The sequence below is a fragment of the Cygnus olor genome, chromosome 1 (genome assembly GCF_009769625.2).
Source record: "Cygnus olor isolate bCygOlo1 chromosome 1, bCygOlo1.pri.v2, whole genome shotgun sequence".
NCBI classification, from domain to species: Eukaryota; Metazoa; Chordata; class Aves; order Anseriformes; family Anatidae; genus Cygnus; species Cygnus olor.
Window position 1 is genome coordinate 139,027,542 of NC_049169.1, and position 13,997 is coordinate 139,041,538.

A 13,997-nucleotide genomic window follows, 5' to 3' on the forward strand; every position below is an offset into this window, starting at 1 on the left:
TAAGGTGCAATTTTTGGCGACTCCGGGTGTCTTTTCAGCAGGCGTCAGGGTGATAAAGAAAATCCCCCTTTGCTCTCAGGATCGGAAATGACAGAATTTCACTTACGCTGTGGTAAGCTGGAAACAAAAAGCCCTGCTAAGGTACTGCGAGCGACCGTTTCACTGCGATAAGAAAGCCCAGAGGCATGCATCTCTGCCTCCTCCTCCGTTAGACATTACTTCCAAGTTCTGGGGGAGTCGTTTTTAATTAGGACATTGCATTAAGAAAAAAAAAAAAAAAGAAGTTCCGACGGAAGATGCATTCCTGCTTCTAGCCCAGCTTCCACGCCTAGAAGAGCTGCCCAGAAAGCGCTTGCTGTTCCCCAAGTTATTTAGTGAGGGAACGGAGCCAGCTTAGGGAAAATCCGCTGCGAGCCGGCCAATTCGTTCACAGCCGTGGTGCACTTTCCCTTTTATTTATTTATTTATTTATTTAGCCTAAACTTCTCCTCGCTACATCATACAGCGGTCCTTCGGGGTTGACCCCGGCTACTGGCCACAGGACGAGCGCCGCTCTCCACCGCCGGCAGAGTAGCGGCCGCGGGGGCCCCTGGCGGCGGCGGGGAGAAGCGCGGCGAGTGCTGGGGGGGCTCCCGGTGGGCACCCCACGAGCCCCGGCCGGGGGCTCTGTGGGGCTGCCCCGGTGGAGCTGCCCCCGGGAGGATGGCAGCGAGCCCCTGGCCTCGGACTGGGCTCCCGGAGTCGGTGATCATCGCCACCTCCTCGCCAGGGCGGGAGGAAAAAAAAAAAAAAAAAAAGGAAAAAAAATAAATAATAATAAAAAGAAGCTAAAGAAGCTTGAGATTCTATTTCTCTTGGCCTCGGTGGGCTGTGTTGATGCCCAAGGAGTGCTTTAGCTCTGCCGTCCATTATACCTCGGGCCTGTGACATTTCCACTTCTCCCTTTCCACTCACGCTCACATCCTTTGCTCTTTAAAGCTCCCCCTGCCTTTGCTGAGGCTTTTCAAGTTGTGTATTCAGGTAAGGATTATGATCATCCAGCACGTGTTTTAATAAAAGAACGCTTTATTACCCACTGCAATGACAGGAAAATGTGTATGCTCTCCAGCACAATAAAGTGGATCCATATTTTAATTTACTTTTCACTGCATCTTCACAGAAGCAACTACTATTTTTTCCACCTGAGAGACACCAAAGGCTAAAGTCTTTGCAGCACTTATTGTCACTGGGGGGATCTAAGGGTCTCAGGAAGCTGCCGTGCATGAAACTAATACATGTAATAAGGGAGGAAATGCAGAGGGAAGAAACAGGTCCCGCAAAGCAAGTGGCCCACTTGTGAGAACTGGGTGCCCCCTTCCAGCCCCGAGCACTTCCCTGCTGCTAGGCACCTCAGCTTTTCTGTGACTGAGTATTGAAGGCAAGCCCTCGCTGGTGGCTCTCGCAGCTCCCCAGCCACCCACGAGCAGCTCAGGAGACTGGGGCTGCTTGGAGGTGTTTTGGGGTGCCGGTGACACCAGCCTGCAGTGAGTGGCCAGCTGAGCCCAGGTCCCCCAAGGCCAAGCCGGCTAAGAGTGGCTGCAGCTCCATGTTTTTTTACCACGTGTGACAAGTTATGCAGTATTTTTCATCCTGTGTGCAGTACGTCATTTTGTTCCCCACCTATAAACGTAACCCATCACTGTCCAGCGTGTTGCAATCTATCAGTTTTCCCCTGAAACTCTCAACATTTGTCTAACTGAAATAAATGACTTGGTATGTTCAATCAACGTTTTGCTTTTCATTTTGTTTTTAGCCAGTGCCAATTTAAACAGCAACTTTTAAGACATGATGATTGTGAGAAGTGATAATTGCTTTTGAGGATGGCAATGAAAAAGCAAGTAATGCAGTACAGAATGGGGCACATACACTTTAGTCTAAATAAGTGGCAATTCAAGGGAGATCCTTCAGATATCCTTTGGGCTTCATAAACTATAACCTCTATTCTTTCTTTCCCAGAATTGAAGGAATGTCCGTAACAAAATAGTGGAAGATGCAAAGGTGGTAAGGTGAGGATGTCAACTGAGACACTGTAACCATGCCATGGCCATTTTTAAATGTTTGTAGTGAAATAAAAACATACAAAAAGCTGGAAAGAATTAGAGCAATTTGATCAAGCACTGCTTTAGAATAATTTAGGTATCTCTGAACATTTCAGTGTCAGTTCCAATCTGAGGAGCAAGGGCATTAGGGGAAATATATCCTTATTACAAAGAACATTATCTCCAGATTTAAAAAACAAATAGCTGTTCAAGTGCTGCATTCATCTTGCCTGCATAAGCTGAATAACAAAGCAGCTTCATTCAGTTTTCTTGAAAGTTTAATTTATATGTTAAAGAAGATTTTTTGAAAGGCAAGATTATTTCATAAAATCATTCCTTTCTTACTTTTGTACAAATTCACTTAGTTATTCCACAGAGAGCACATTCCGTTTACAAAAAAGCAGAACGCAATTCAAGGTAGCAGAACAGGGTTAAGCTTTTGAAATACATTGTTGCCTAAATTTATCCTGGAGTAATCTGGCACAGCTCGAATATCAGAAATAAAAACCTTTTCCATTGCATTTGATTTGTTCTTTCATTCTTAATGGGTGCAACTGAGGAAATTTGGCAGTAGAACTGCATGCACTTACTCTCCAGTGCTGAATTGTTGTAAGCAATCACTTTTCAACAATTTTTCATGAAAGCATACAGGCAAAACCCAGCGACGAGCCATCCCTACTCATTGGCCTCTTTGGCCGTGACCAGGCTGTGAAGGAGATGCGCCCCGCAGGGCACCAGCTCCACCGTGCTGGGGGTACCAGCACAGCTCCCCCGCTCCCGAGGGACTGAGCACCACCCAGGGGAAGCCCAAGGAGGCTGATGCGCTTCCAGCTACCGCCCAAGCCTGCAGCAGGATGGACCAAGGTGTTTTCTTGGAGCCAAGATATGGGAAATGCTCCCATCTCCCACAGTTCAGATGCCATCGGTGAGTAATGGTCTCCCACGCAGACTGTTCCGCTGCTCACAGAGAGTTTATTTAAATCGTTAAGTGTTGTGTGGTGTGAGGCAGTGGCATTTACGTATTCCAGCCTGGAATCAATTGGCTCCTTGAAGCATCTCCCGAACCATGGGGCAACACCTACTGTTCAGGCAGCAGCTCACGCTGGGAGGTCGTTTGTTCTTCTTTTGTCATTTCAGCTCTGAGCAAGGATGAGGAATGTGTGGGATCATCTGAGAAATGAAAGACAGGCAGCTTCTTCAGGAATTTTCAACATGATTTAGCAAATCCACAGTAACAGATCAAACCGTAACCACTATTTACTGCCTTTGCCTTCAAACACAGAAAGCAATAGTCAACATAACTGGAAATGATATTTATCACTGGAAGTGATAAAACGTCTCTGGTATCATATACCTTTAGCAGGTAATTAATTGTTGGTTCTTCTACACATCAGGTAAATTTCAATACATTGTCGATTAAAATAAAGCAAATGGCCTGATTCTGTATCTCCTGTTTGCAGGTAGTTCTGTATTCAGGGAAGACGAGACTCTTCATACATGTAAAATTGGATTCAGAGCTCCTGGCACTGAGTCCAGCAATGGAGACCAGAAAGTGATGCTGAGACATTCAGGGTAAGAGTCAGGCTTGAGTCTGAGCGAATACAGCAAACATGAAAAAGCCTCCAAGGCAGACAGAATGGCTCTGGAAAAGGTGCTTTAAATACAGTTTTGACTTTCTCATTCACGTAGGGGAAAGCTTCACATTGAAAGCTTTTTGTAGGAGTTAGAGGACAGTAAAAAGCAACTTCTTGTGATTCATTCCTGTTCTGGGATTTGTGAGTATTTAGATATCCTTTTACCGCACGTGGTCTCTTCTGGAGGTTCACAGATTGCTCATACTTTTCAACCATGCAGTAAATACAGCCTCTGTAGAAACATGCTGCTGCCACTGCCACAAGTACCGTGTGGCCTAAGGGTCTGAGCAGGTATTGCTGTGCTCCAGCCTTCTCTTGCAGGAGGATGTACACTGAGGAGCTGTATGCGGTTGGTACAAAGGTCTGCCTAGGGCAGTATCCTTTCTATGAAAGTTGCCAGAAGGAGAGGTTTATTGAGAAGAGGCACTGAGCATGTGTATATGATATTCCTCCCAAGTACTCCTCTAGCCTCTTGCAAGCAGCATCTCAGGAAGACAATACAGTTTCTGTCCATTTAGAGAATTGTGCAGCAACAGTCCGACACTCCAGATTGGACTTGAACCCACAGTACCCAGCTTTGGTCAGTGGCTATCCTGTTAATTCCTTAATCTTTCTCTGCTCAATAACAGTTTTTGTTTTAAAACCCTACAACTACCTCATCTTCTTGTGTGGAGAGGTGGGGAAACAATACAACAAAATAACCCAAAACTAAAACAAACAAACAGAAACAACAAACAAAATAATAATAATAAGAGTAATAGTAATAATAATAATAGTAGTAGTAGTAATAATAATAATAAATAATAATAATAATAATAATAATAATAATACCACAAAACCCACCATCTTTTTTTTGTCACTTGAATGTTTGCTATCTGAGGGAAAGAAGTGTTAAATAACACTCTCACCATCCAAAATAAAACAAATAAACAAACTAAAAGCCTCTTATTGAACAGAATCCAGCTTGCCTTTTACAATTGCAGATGTTATCATAAATGATAATGTGTGATAAAAATTTTTTGAGAGCCTGTGCCACCTGTAGGCTGTAAGAATGATTGGGAAGAGGATTGAACTTAGAGATACTGATGCATACCTGCTAACAACTTGGTACTCAGTGTGTGTACATTTGGGGTCAAAAAAAGGCAAGTCTCCATTTGGACTACCTTCTAATTGATCCTTATCAGCCCACCCACCATCCTCAGACACCTGGTTGAGCAAGATTATTTTGGTGCACTATGTTGTGTTAGCGATGTCGTGAGAGTTGCATCTCATCTGTCACTCTGGTGAGACTGGAAGCAGCGAGCTGTGGGCAGATTCCTAGCAAGAAGCCTTGTCCATGGTCAAATGGTTACCAATGTCCATGGGCATGCACATCCCAGCTAGGAGCAATGTCTGTGTTTGCCTGTCCTGGCAGCACGTTGGGCTCTCCTCTCCTTCTCTGGATCTTCATGGAGCCTTGCCCCGAGCCCAGCTCTGCACTTGTTATACATTTCTGTGGACTTAGGCAGGGGCAGCAGAGGTTGCAGCTGAGAGGTCCGTCTTGCATATGCATAAAGATCTTCCCTCTGCCAGTTGCCAGGTGTTTTTAGCTGTTTTGGAGGTGCTCAGTGAGCAAATTGCTGTGGATGGCCAGTGCAACATGTATGCACGTTGCTGAGAAAACAGGAGGTCTCCCAGGCTCTCACCTTTTTGTGGGAGTAACCTATGTGCAAGAAAAGAAATAGCCATGGGGATTTATGAAGCTCTGCCATCCAAAAGGCTTTGCATTTTTTCACTACTTTTGATCCCCACAGGGCTGAATTAATTGCATCCAAATAACATCATCCCACTTTAAAAACAGAGAAAAGAAGAATGAGGATATGTGTGGCTGCTAAAAGACACATGGGAAGCAGACAAGAATACAGAGATCCAAACCCTCACCTTGCCTCAGGGCAACCCTGTAAGTAATAGACCAGCATGCCCCTCCCCGGCTCCTCCTTGCCAACTTTCAGGCACCCGCTCAGCCACCTGGCTTCTCCCTGGCCCCTGGGAATCTACAAACATCCGATTCCACAGCATCAGGAAGGAAAAAAAAAAAAAAAAAAGCTGTGAAAAGGAATTCACTCATGAGCTTTTTTTCTCAGCAACGTTTAGGAATGAAGGGGAAGAAGAGACGACACATGAGAAGCCCAGACAGCTCCCCAGTCCTGGACTGGACCCTGACCTCCAAGTAAAGCAGAAACTCCACCCTTAAAAAGAGAAGAGCAGGAACATGCAAAAGAGATGTCTCAGGGAGGGCACAGGCTCTTCTCTCTGTCCCAAACAGAATGTGGGGCTGATACTCCACTGCAAAATAGCACCTAATTCTTGAAACATCCCAGTTCAATGTCTTCACTCCATATATACCTTTCTGGGCAACAGTGAGGATGTATCGTGCACACACATCTGCCTCATTGCATGCATGTATACTTTCCATTTAATTCTTCTGGATCCAGTGGTGATTTTTTTTGGTCTCTAAAACGATAACCAGTATAAGAATGACATTTTGCAATCAAGTGTCGAATGCATTTTTTATTTAAACATTAAGATTAAATTACAAAAGCTTCTGGAACAAAGAAAGATGCCAAGGAGAAAAGAGCTGAAAACTCAGACTGCATTTTCTCATTCATTGTGAAAGCAAAACACATTGGCAGCAGCAAGGCGTTTTATAGAAAATTTTCAGATGGACAGTACAAAGACCTTTCTGTCAATATTGTCACTGAAATACCTTGCTGTCATGAAGCACTTTTTTTTTTTTTTCTGATCACACTTCTTAGTGTTGTCTGATTGGTTTTCACTGTGGGAAACAAGTAATAGTTATTTCAGGATTACTGTAATTCTTTACTGTTTATCTCTGCTAATATAACACAATCTTCTCGGGAAAACGTCCAAACATTAGCTGCTTTACCTTAATAAAAATGTCTACTGCCATTGTCAAAAGTTTTATTTGCACAAATATGTTCCTAATCTATGTTAATTTCATGCAATATATCTCTAATTTTTGGAATAGATACTGAGAACCATTCGAGAAAATTCCCTTGGAATGCAAAACCCAATTTTATTTTTTTAAGGGCAAGATTCCACCACCTTTATTTACACAAGTAGCATCTTGCTCTCCATGTTACTCCACTGCAAGCTAGAGGCTCAAGCAGTGAAAATCAGCATAGCCCCATTAGGATTTACTGCCTTGTATTAACTTCTATTAATGAAAATTGGGCCGAGCAGTTTTATCTGTGGAGTAATGCGCTACCTATAACCAGTAAAGGTGCTCAGACATAGCCCTACAGTTAATAACTTGGCACATTTACAACTGGCATTACTCACAGTAACCTACCAGATGACAATAGTGGAGCTCTTCTGTAAAATAGAGGTTAAGCCTACATTTGTATGACTGTACATCTGAAGTATAAAAACCACGATATGTAGTACACGTGAACAGTTAAAAAATATAACTTACTTTATTTGTAAACTATCAATGCAAGATACTCAGCAGCAAAGAAGCCATGTTCAATGTCTTCTGATCTTTTATCAAGATCTGTTGCTGTAAGTAATATAATCGTCTCCAAAACATCTGAGGTTACATGTAGAAACAATCAAGGCAATATTATTTGTACATATTATTAAACATGCAAAAAACTTCCTGAAGAATATTGCCCAAATGTAGAAAGTTGTCTGGATCTCAAATTTTCCTTGGTAGCATCTGCTTTGTAAGTATGGCTCACGTGTGGCTTTAGAGTCCTTCAGTTTATTTTGGAGAATTGGCACCTTTAATGACAGGCTCCCTATTCAAATATGTGGCCCAGTAGACTAAGTTAAAAGTTCCGAATAGCACTGGAAAAATTATCCGGGACATTTTGTCAATCTTACTGATGCTGTTGTAAGTCTTTTTGCTTTCGGCGGGCTTTTCTTCTGTGGACTTTGCTGGAGCAGAAGCCGTGTTTGAGATGACAGATGGGGCTGAGTCCTTTGGCATGTTTGGGGCAGGGGTCATCTTCCCAGTGCTGTAAGTATTTGTTGATTTATTTCCCAGCAATTGGCGCTCTTTTTTCTGCAGTGCAAAGAACAAAACGTTAGACCTCAGAAACAGAAAGTGGAAACAGGTTCTCAAGATACCAAACCCCAAACCTAAGCGCTTTAATCAATCATGCTAACAAACTCCTGGGGGGGCTATTCTGACTTTGACTCCCAACAGCTGTTTCTGCCTCCATGTTATAGCTCTTACTCAGCCTAAAATTTCCCTGATGTCAGAGACAATGAAGCAAGGCCGTCTGGACCCAGATCCCAGGCGGCATGTACGATAGCAGCTTCTCCTGTCAGGGTGAAGCAGCCCTGCAGCTGGAGATGCTGCCGCCCTGATGCCAGCCTTGCCCTCCTCGCTGAAGGCAGCATTGCGGTGAAGGGCTCGGTGTCTCTGCTAGCTCCCCTCCTGGCACTGCTCTGGCAGGATGCCTGCCAACGCAGACTTTCTCCAGGACGTCATTCACTAAGAGTCAGTCCTATTCCAAAATGCTCCTTTTGGCTTGAAACTCAAGGTTGTGTTTTCACGGAATGCTCTTTTGCCTCAGTTTATCAAAGTTATTGTGGTGGGACCGTGACCCATGGAGCTCAACGTGAGCCTTGCCTTCTAGTTGGGAAAGCACACAGAGTCCTCCACAGAGATAGCTGTCACGGCATATGACCTCATAACTGATTATCACAAATTTGGTCACTACATGTCACACGCACTCAATGCCCTATATTTGTTGGAAAACAATTCACTTCATATAGATGGCGGAGACTGACAGTCTACCTCTCTGAACAGAAGTAGGCATATTTCCTTGCAAATATTCCTCTATAGGAAGGTGAGAGTATATCACAAATTAACTAAACACCTTCTTCACAGAGAAGATGAAAATCCTGCATTCATTCATATGAACTATGCGCAGTTAGTGCTTTTTATTCTAGGTATTTAAAACATGTAAGGTAAGCACCTTGATTTTAGCAGCTTCCTGGGCTTTTTTGCCATCCCATGCCCAACTCCTCTTGGTGAAATAGTTGACTGTTGCAAATTCAATCAATGCAGAAAATACAAAGGCATAGCAGACGGCTATAAACCAGTCCATTGCAGTAGCATAGGCCACTTTTGGCAAAGAGTTGCGGGCACTGATACTTAAGGTGGTCATGGTGAGGACTGTTGTTACTCCTGTAAAGGAGGAAAAAAAAAAAAAAGAGGCAGCGATTAGCTTGGTAGTCCTTATGAAATTCCTAATAAGTTATGAGTGGGCCCCAATTCAGCATGATAGCTAGGAAGGCCATATGAAGTAAATCAGTATTTGCAAAGTTTGGTCTGAAAGAATGAGATACTTTGCTGACCAAGAAAAAATAAAAGCCTCTGCCCTCAGGCATTAACTTCTCTGGTGTTCAGGCTCTCTCTAGTTACAATGTACTTAAATATGTGATTTTAAGGGTAATACAAGTCCAACTGTTGCAGAAACCAAAATCCCACTGGTATTTTATCCTTGTACATTGATGCATGGTATATATAGGGTGTCCCTTGTCAATTGTTAACGTCATATAATCAGTGATCAACCTGTTCAGCAATAACTGTCATAATAAAGTGCGATTATTGCTTTTTTTTTCTCACATGGAGATTTTATTATTGAAATTTCTGACTTATTTATTCCCTTGACTGTAGCTCCTCCCTCCACACAAGTCAGTAGCTGACAGAGCTGCCACTAGTTCCATCTGTGGATGGATGCCTCCAGCAGGACAAAACTGAACTCTCAGTTACGCCTTCATGAATCTCAAATCAGCGTCACCAGTCAGCAATGCGATGCTGGCACCTGTATTCTCCCTGTACAGATCGTGAATTGATTTTTTATCAAAGGTGCTGACAGATTTCAGTAGTCTCCTATAGATGAATGGCTCTATTAAGAAATGTTGGCCAAAGTTTCACACACAAAGCTTCTCCCACTCCCCTCATTTCTCATCTAGTGGGTTTTTTGATTTCATCAACCTTCAGTTAAGACTGTTTATTTTTTGCAATCTTCTAGTGATAAGTCAAGTAATTTAAGAGACCCGATAGGATTTTTGCATGACAGCTTCTGTAGTAAATATACATTTTCTAAATGCAAAATCATATTAATTTGTTTGATGGTAATAGAGATAATTGTCACTAATTAACCTTTACATAGTTTTCCCAGATAAACATCTTGAAAACACAGATAAACAAAATGTTTTGAAGTGAAATCTGTTTCAAATGCTTAGACTAGAGTATGTACTATCATCATATGCAGGGCTTTTTGTTCTAAACCATCACATATTTAACCTGAGTGGGGAAAAAAATAAAACAAAAAAGCAAATAGAAATTACAACAATCTGATTCTTCTGCCTTCCATCCTTAACCTTCATATAATTGATCCTTGTGCAATTTCTGTCATATTTTTTTCAAAAAGCCCAGTGTTTTTAAGTGGATTTTGAGTTTAAACTGGAAGAGAGCATGGGAACACCTACAACACAAGCAGAAATAAGCCCTGTGGTGTTGTTACAGAAAATCACTTCCACAAACAAGTCCTTTCCTTCTTCCACGCTGTGAGAGAGTCAGGTACTCACCAAAGACAGTCCGAGCAGGGACAGATTCTCTGTTCAGCCAAAACGACACTTGTGATAAGATCACAGTCATAATGCAAGGAAGGTATGTCTGGATGACAAAATAACCGATTTTCCTTTTGAGATGAAAATGTGCTGTCATAATAGTATATTCGCCTAGGAGGAGAAAAATGCATACATGGGTAAAATAAGGGAGGCTTACTGATTTGGGGGTTTATGCAGGACAGCTCCACCTCCCGTTTGAGGATACAATTCAGCCACTCTCAATAGCATGAAGAATGTCTGGATTTCTGCACTATGCAATACCGGGGCACAGAGGTGCTGCTCCATCCTGCTGGTCTTCACATTCGGTCCCCAAAAGCAGAAGACAATGACTGACTAATACTGCACCAAAAACCTGCAGTCCTTTTTATGTACCTCTTGATGTTCACCGGTATGAAATATCTGGATTGCTGGCAGTGCCTTGGTTGTGCCTGTTTTTGACCACGTCCCACAAATTGTCCTGTCAGAACAACAATTAAGGCCATCTACTCTTAGAAACCTGATTTAGAAGTACAGCTTAACCTCGTTAGGGACCTGTTAATGCCAAGTCATCAGTTTTCAAGAATGACGACAGGTCTGGACACTCCTCCTGCACCACACTTTAGTGACTGCCTGTTACGATATCTGTGCTGCAAAAATTCATGCTTTTCCCATAGATTTTAAGAGGTCTTATTAATTGGAGTATCAAAATCCATCAAATCGCTCCTCAAAAAAAAAAAAAAAAGTCCCTCTGGAGCATGCAGTTTTCCTAGAATTTGGTATGCCTTAACCTTTGGAAAGATTACCTGTTTCTGGACAGACATTGTGCCATGTCTTGTTCACTTGGGCAATCAATAGAGTACTGCCCTCATGAAGAATTCACTGAAAGCTGCTCCAGCAGTGCTAAATTTCATGTCTTTTATATGCCAAATTCACAGCACTGCCTTAATCTGGCTTTTGTCAGGCCCTCTGAATTTCAATACAAGCCTAAAAAAAATGCGCTCCAAAACAGACAGACCAGCTGTCACCTTCCCTAACAGTTCAGTAAAAAATCAGAACTTAAGCAGCTCTTTCAGACTGTTCCTGTAAAACCGTAGTTGTTACTGATGGCTATTCATTGATGGTAACTGCTCCCCAAAGCCAAAATCTTGCTATCTGAGAACGGGCTACTGTTTTACTGGGGAAAATCAGAGCTTAAATATAAGCATAAAAAACAACCAACCCCCTTCGAGCCCTAGCAGATCTCCACTTATATTGACATCAAATTAATTTAAAAGCATGCATTATTCAGCTGGATGCTGATGAATCAGAGTAATGCCTGTTATGAGAAGTATATTGTCCTCTGAGAATAAAACATATATAATTTCACTTTTGACTTACATATTTTTCAGATCCTGGAAATTTTGGGGCACATATCTCAAATTTTCTAAAGAACAAACTGAATGAAGACCTTAACGACTTGAGCTAAAGGATTAGCTATAATCTCTGTTGCAAGAATGGACTGTTACCCTCTATAGAGCAGACACTAAAGGAAGATATGTAACAGACTGAATCTGCATTGAGTGAATTGCATTGAGTTGCAGCCAGCATTGCTAAGCAGTTAGATTTCGTGGATTATTGCTAAGTGACAATATGGTTAATTAGCAGACAAAAGGTCTACAGTGAGAGGTCTTCTGCAGGTGTAGCTATCCTGAAGTGTTGAGGTAGAGGAGCTCTGCTCTTCTGGATGAAGTTTACAGACTCACTCATGCTGAGAATTTTAGACTGAAAGACTGGAATAGCACAGAACTGCCTCACCTGACAGCCTGCCTTGATCTTTATGACTTTCTTCTAGAGTCTGATTTTCTTGTGAAATGCTTTCCTGACGAGGGATGTGGAAATGGACAGGGGATGCTGTGAAACTGGGGAGAAAATCCCTGTGAAGCAACGTCTAATTTCCTGCCATTTAGTATAATTTTGAACGAGGGATGCTGAACATGCTGTGGTCTCACTTGCTCTTTATTTAGGAGCTTTCATTTTGTGGATTACCAATAAAATAAGCCAGGAGCAGCGGGGTCTACGTGCCTGTAATCTGCTTCTGAGTTGCTGCTGCACTGGGATGTGTTTAAGTCCCAGTGTCCCTGCTCGCTAAGGAGTGACGATGTGCATTATTGATTTTGACAGTATGTTTCTGGAGCTGGAATAAAAAAAAAAAAAACTGCACAGCTTCAGCAGAGCAACAGGATCCATTTTTTTCTTTTGATGAACACAGAAAGTGAATGCCTATATTTTGATGTTCTTCCATACCTGATTCTTACCTTTTTGTTTTCTTTAACCTACCAAAGCTCTTGTCTCCACTGAAATAATGATATCACCCAATTTTGTATTTGCTCTTCTCACAGCTGCTATCTTCTCCTATTTTTCCTGCTGCCCTTTTCAAAAATGCCTGCACTAAGAACATCATCTCCAGCAGACTTGGGGCTGGCAAAAAAAAAAAAAAAAAAACCACAGCTTGTTTTTTAATGGTCTGGGACCACTGCTTGAAGTAATGCTAAAAGCTGCCTGAGTTGGCCTCTTGTTTATAGAGAATGAAATCCTGTCTCTGTTGGAGTGGCAAAGCTCCCTCTTACTTCTGTAACGCCACAGTATACCCTTAGACCATAAGCTTTCTTAAACAAGGGCTAATTTTTATTATAGGTTTCTGTAGCACTTTTAGACGAGAGTCCTGCTTCTGGTGGGGTCCACTCACCACTGCAAAAACAATTCTAATCACAAATTTAGCACTGATGAAAAGCTCAAGAGTGTGAGTGGCTGCATTTCTTCCCAGAGCTATGCTACTGAGCTGCTGCTGGCCTTAAGTTTTTCTGATGCTCTAAAAGCTAATACAGTGGGGTTTTTTTGGTATCCAGGCGATGGAGTTCTGGAGACTGTGCTTACAAATTTTCAGGATCTCACATGCATTCTTCCAATGTCATTATGCTGGGATTCATAGGAGTATTTTAACAAGGATGGGCCAGCCCCTAGGTTTGTTTGGTTGCCACATATGCCTTGGATCAGTTTTATCAACAACAGTTCTGGCACGATCCTGATGTTAGGTCTGTGACACTGCAGTCCCTGATCATGCTGACATCCACAACATTTTGGTCCACAAGAGATGCCTGTGTTTTTCTGATAGTGCTGCACAGGAAACACTCATCTCAAGGAAAAAAATCAGACTTATTTGGTGCAGAATGAAGGGCTGATTTTTTACTGTATTATTTAGGCTTTGGATATTTCAGAGTTTGGGCTCCAGCTGGCAGAATTGAAAAGAGTGGGTTTGCGTTTTGTTTTGCGGCACTGCAGATCCTAAGTTAGTGATGAGAGACTCTGGGTCTGGGCAACAGAGCTGGGCAACCATTTGCAAAAACCAGCACAATCCACGTGGACCCAGATCCCACATCTGAATGCTTTGAGCACCACAACAGCAGGATGCACCAGATGTTGGCACTGCTGGAAGCAGTGCGAGATGTCAAGTATCTTCTCTTCTGGGGATTTTAGCACAAAAAAAAACACACCACACAGGTGGCACGTGTCAGAGCCATTTTCTCTGGCAAGGCTAAAATATTCCTGATTTCAAAATTGGTTGGTGAACTGGGAGCTCCAGAATACCTTTTCTGAGAAGACAGATAAACATAGCAGC

At 42.4% G+C, this 13,997-nt stretch overlaps 1 protein-coding gene across 6 annotated transcripts in view; it reads right to left on the minus strand.

The window, feature by feature from the left end:
• Nucleotides 1–6,253: 6,253 nt before the first annotated feature.
• GABRA5 (gamma-aminobutyric acid type A receptor subunit alpha5) overlaps nt 6,254–13,997 on the minus strand; it is a 57,712-nt gene continuing 49,968 nt past the window's right edge. For 5 of the 6 annotated variants that reach the window (XM_040535594.1, XM_040535577.1, XM_040535585.1 and 2 more), the window contains 3 exons: nt 10,322–10,474; nt 8,701–8,912; nt 6,254–7,778 (listed from right to left, as the gene is read on the minus strand). In XM_040535594.1, the coding sequence (XP_040391528.1) occupies nt 7,476–7,778; nt 8,701–8,912; nt 10,322–10,474 (668 nt within the window). In that variant the 3' untranslated portion in view covers nt 6,254–7,475. The remainder of the gene's footprint in view (nt 7,779–8,700; nt 8,913–10,321; nt 10,475–13,997) is intronic. The other variant, XM_040535623.1, reaches the window with a different exon arrangement.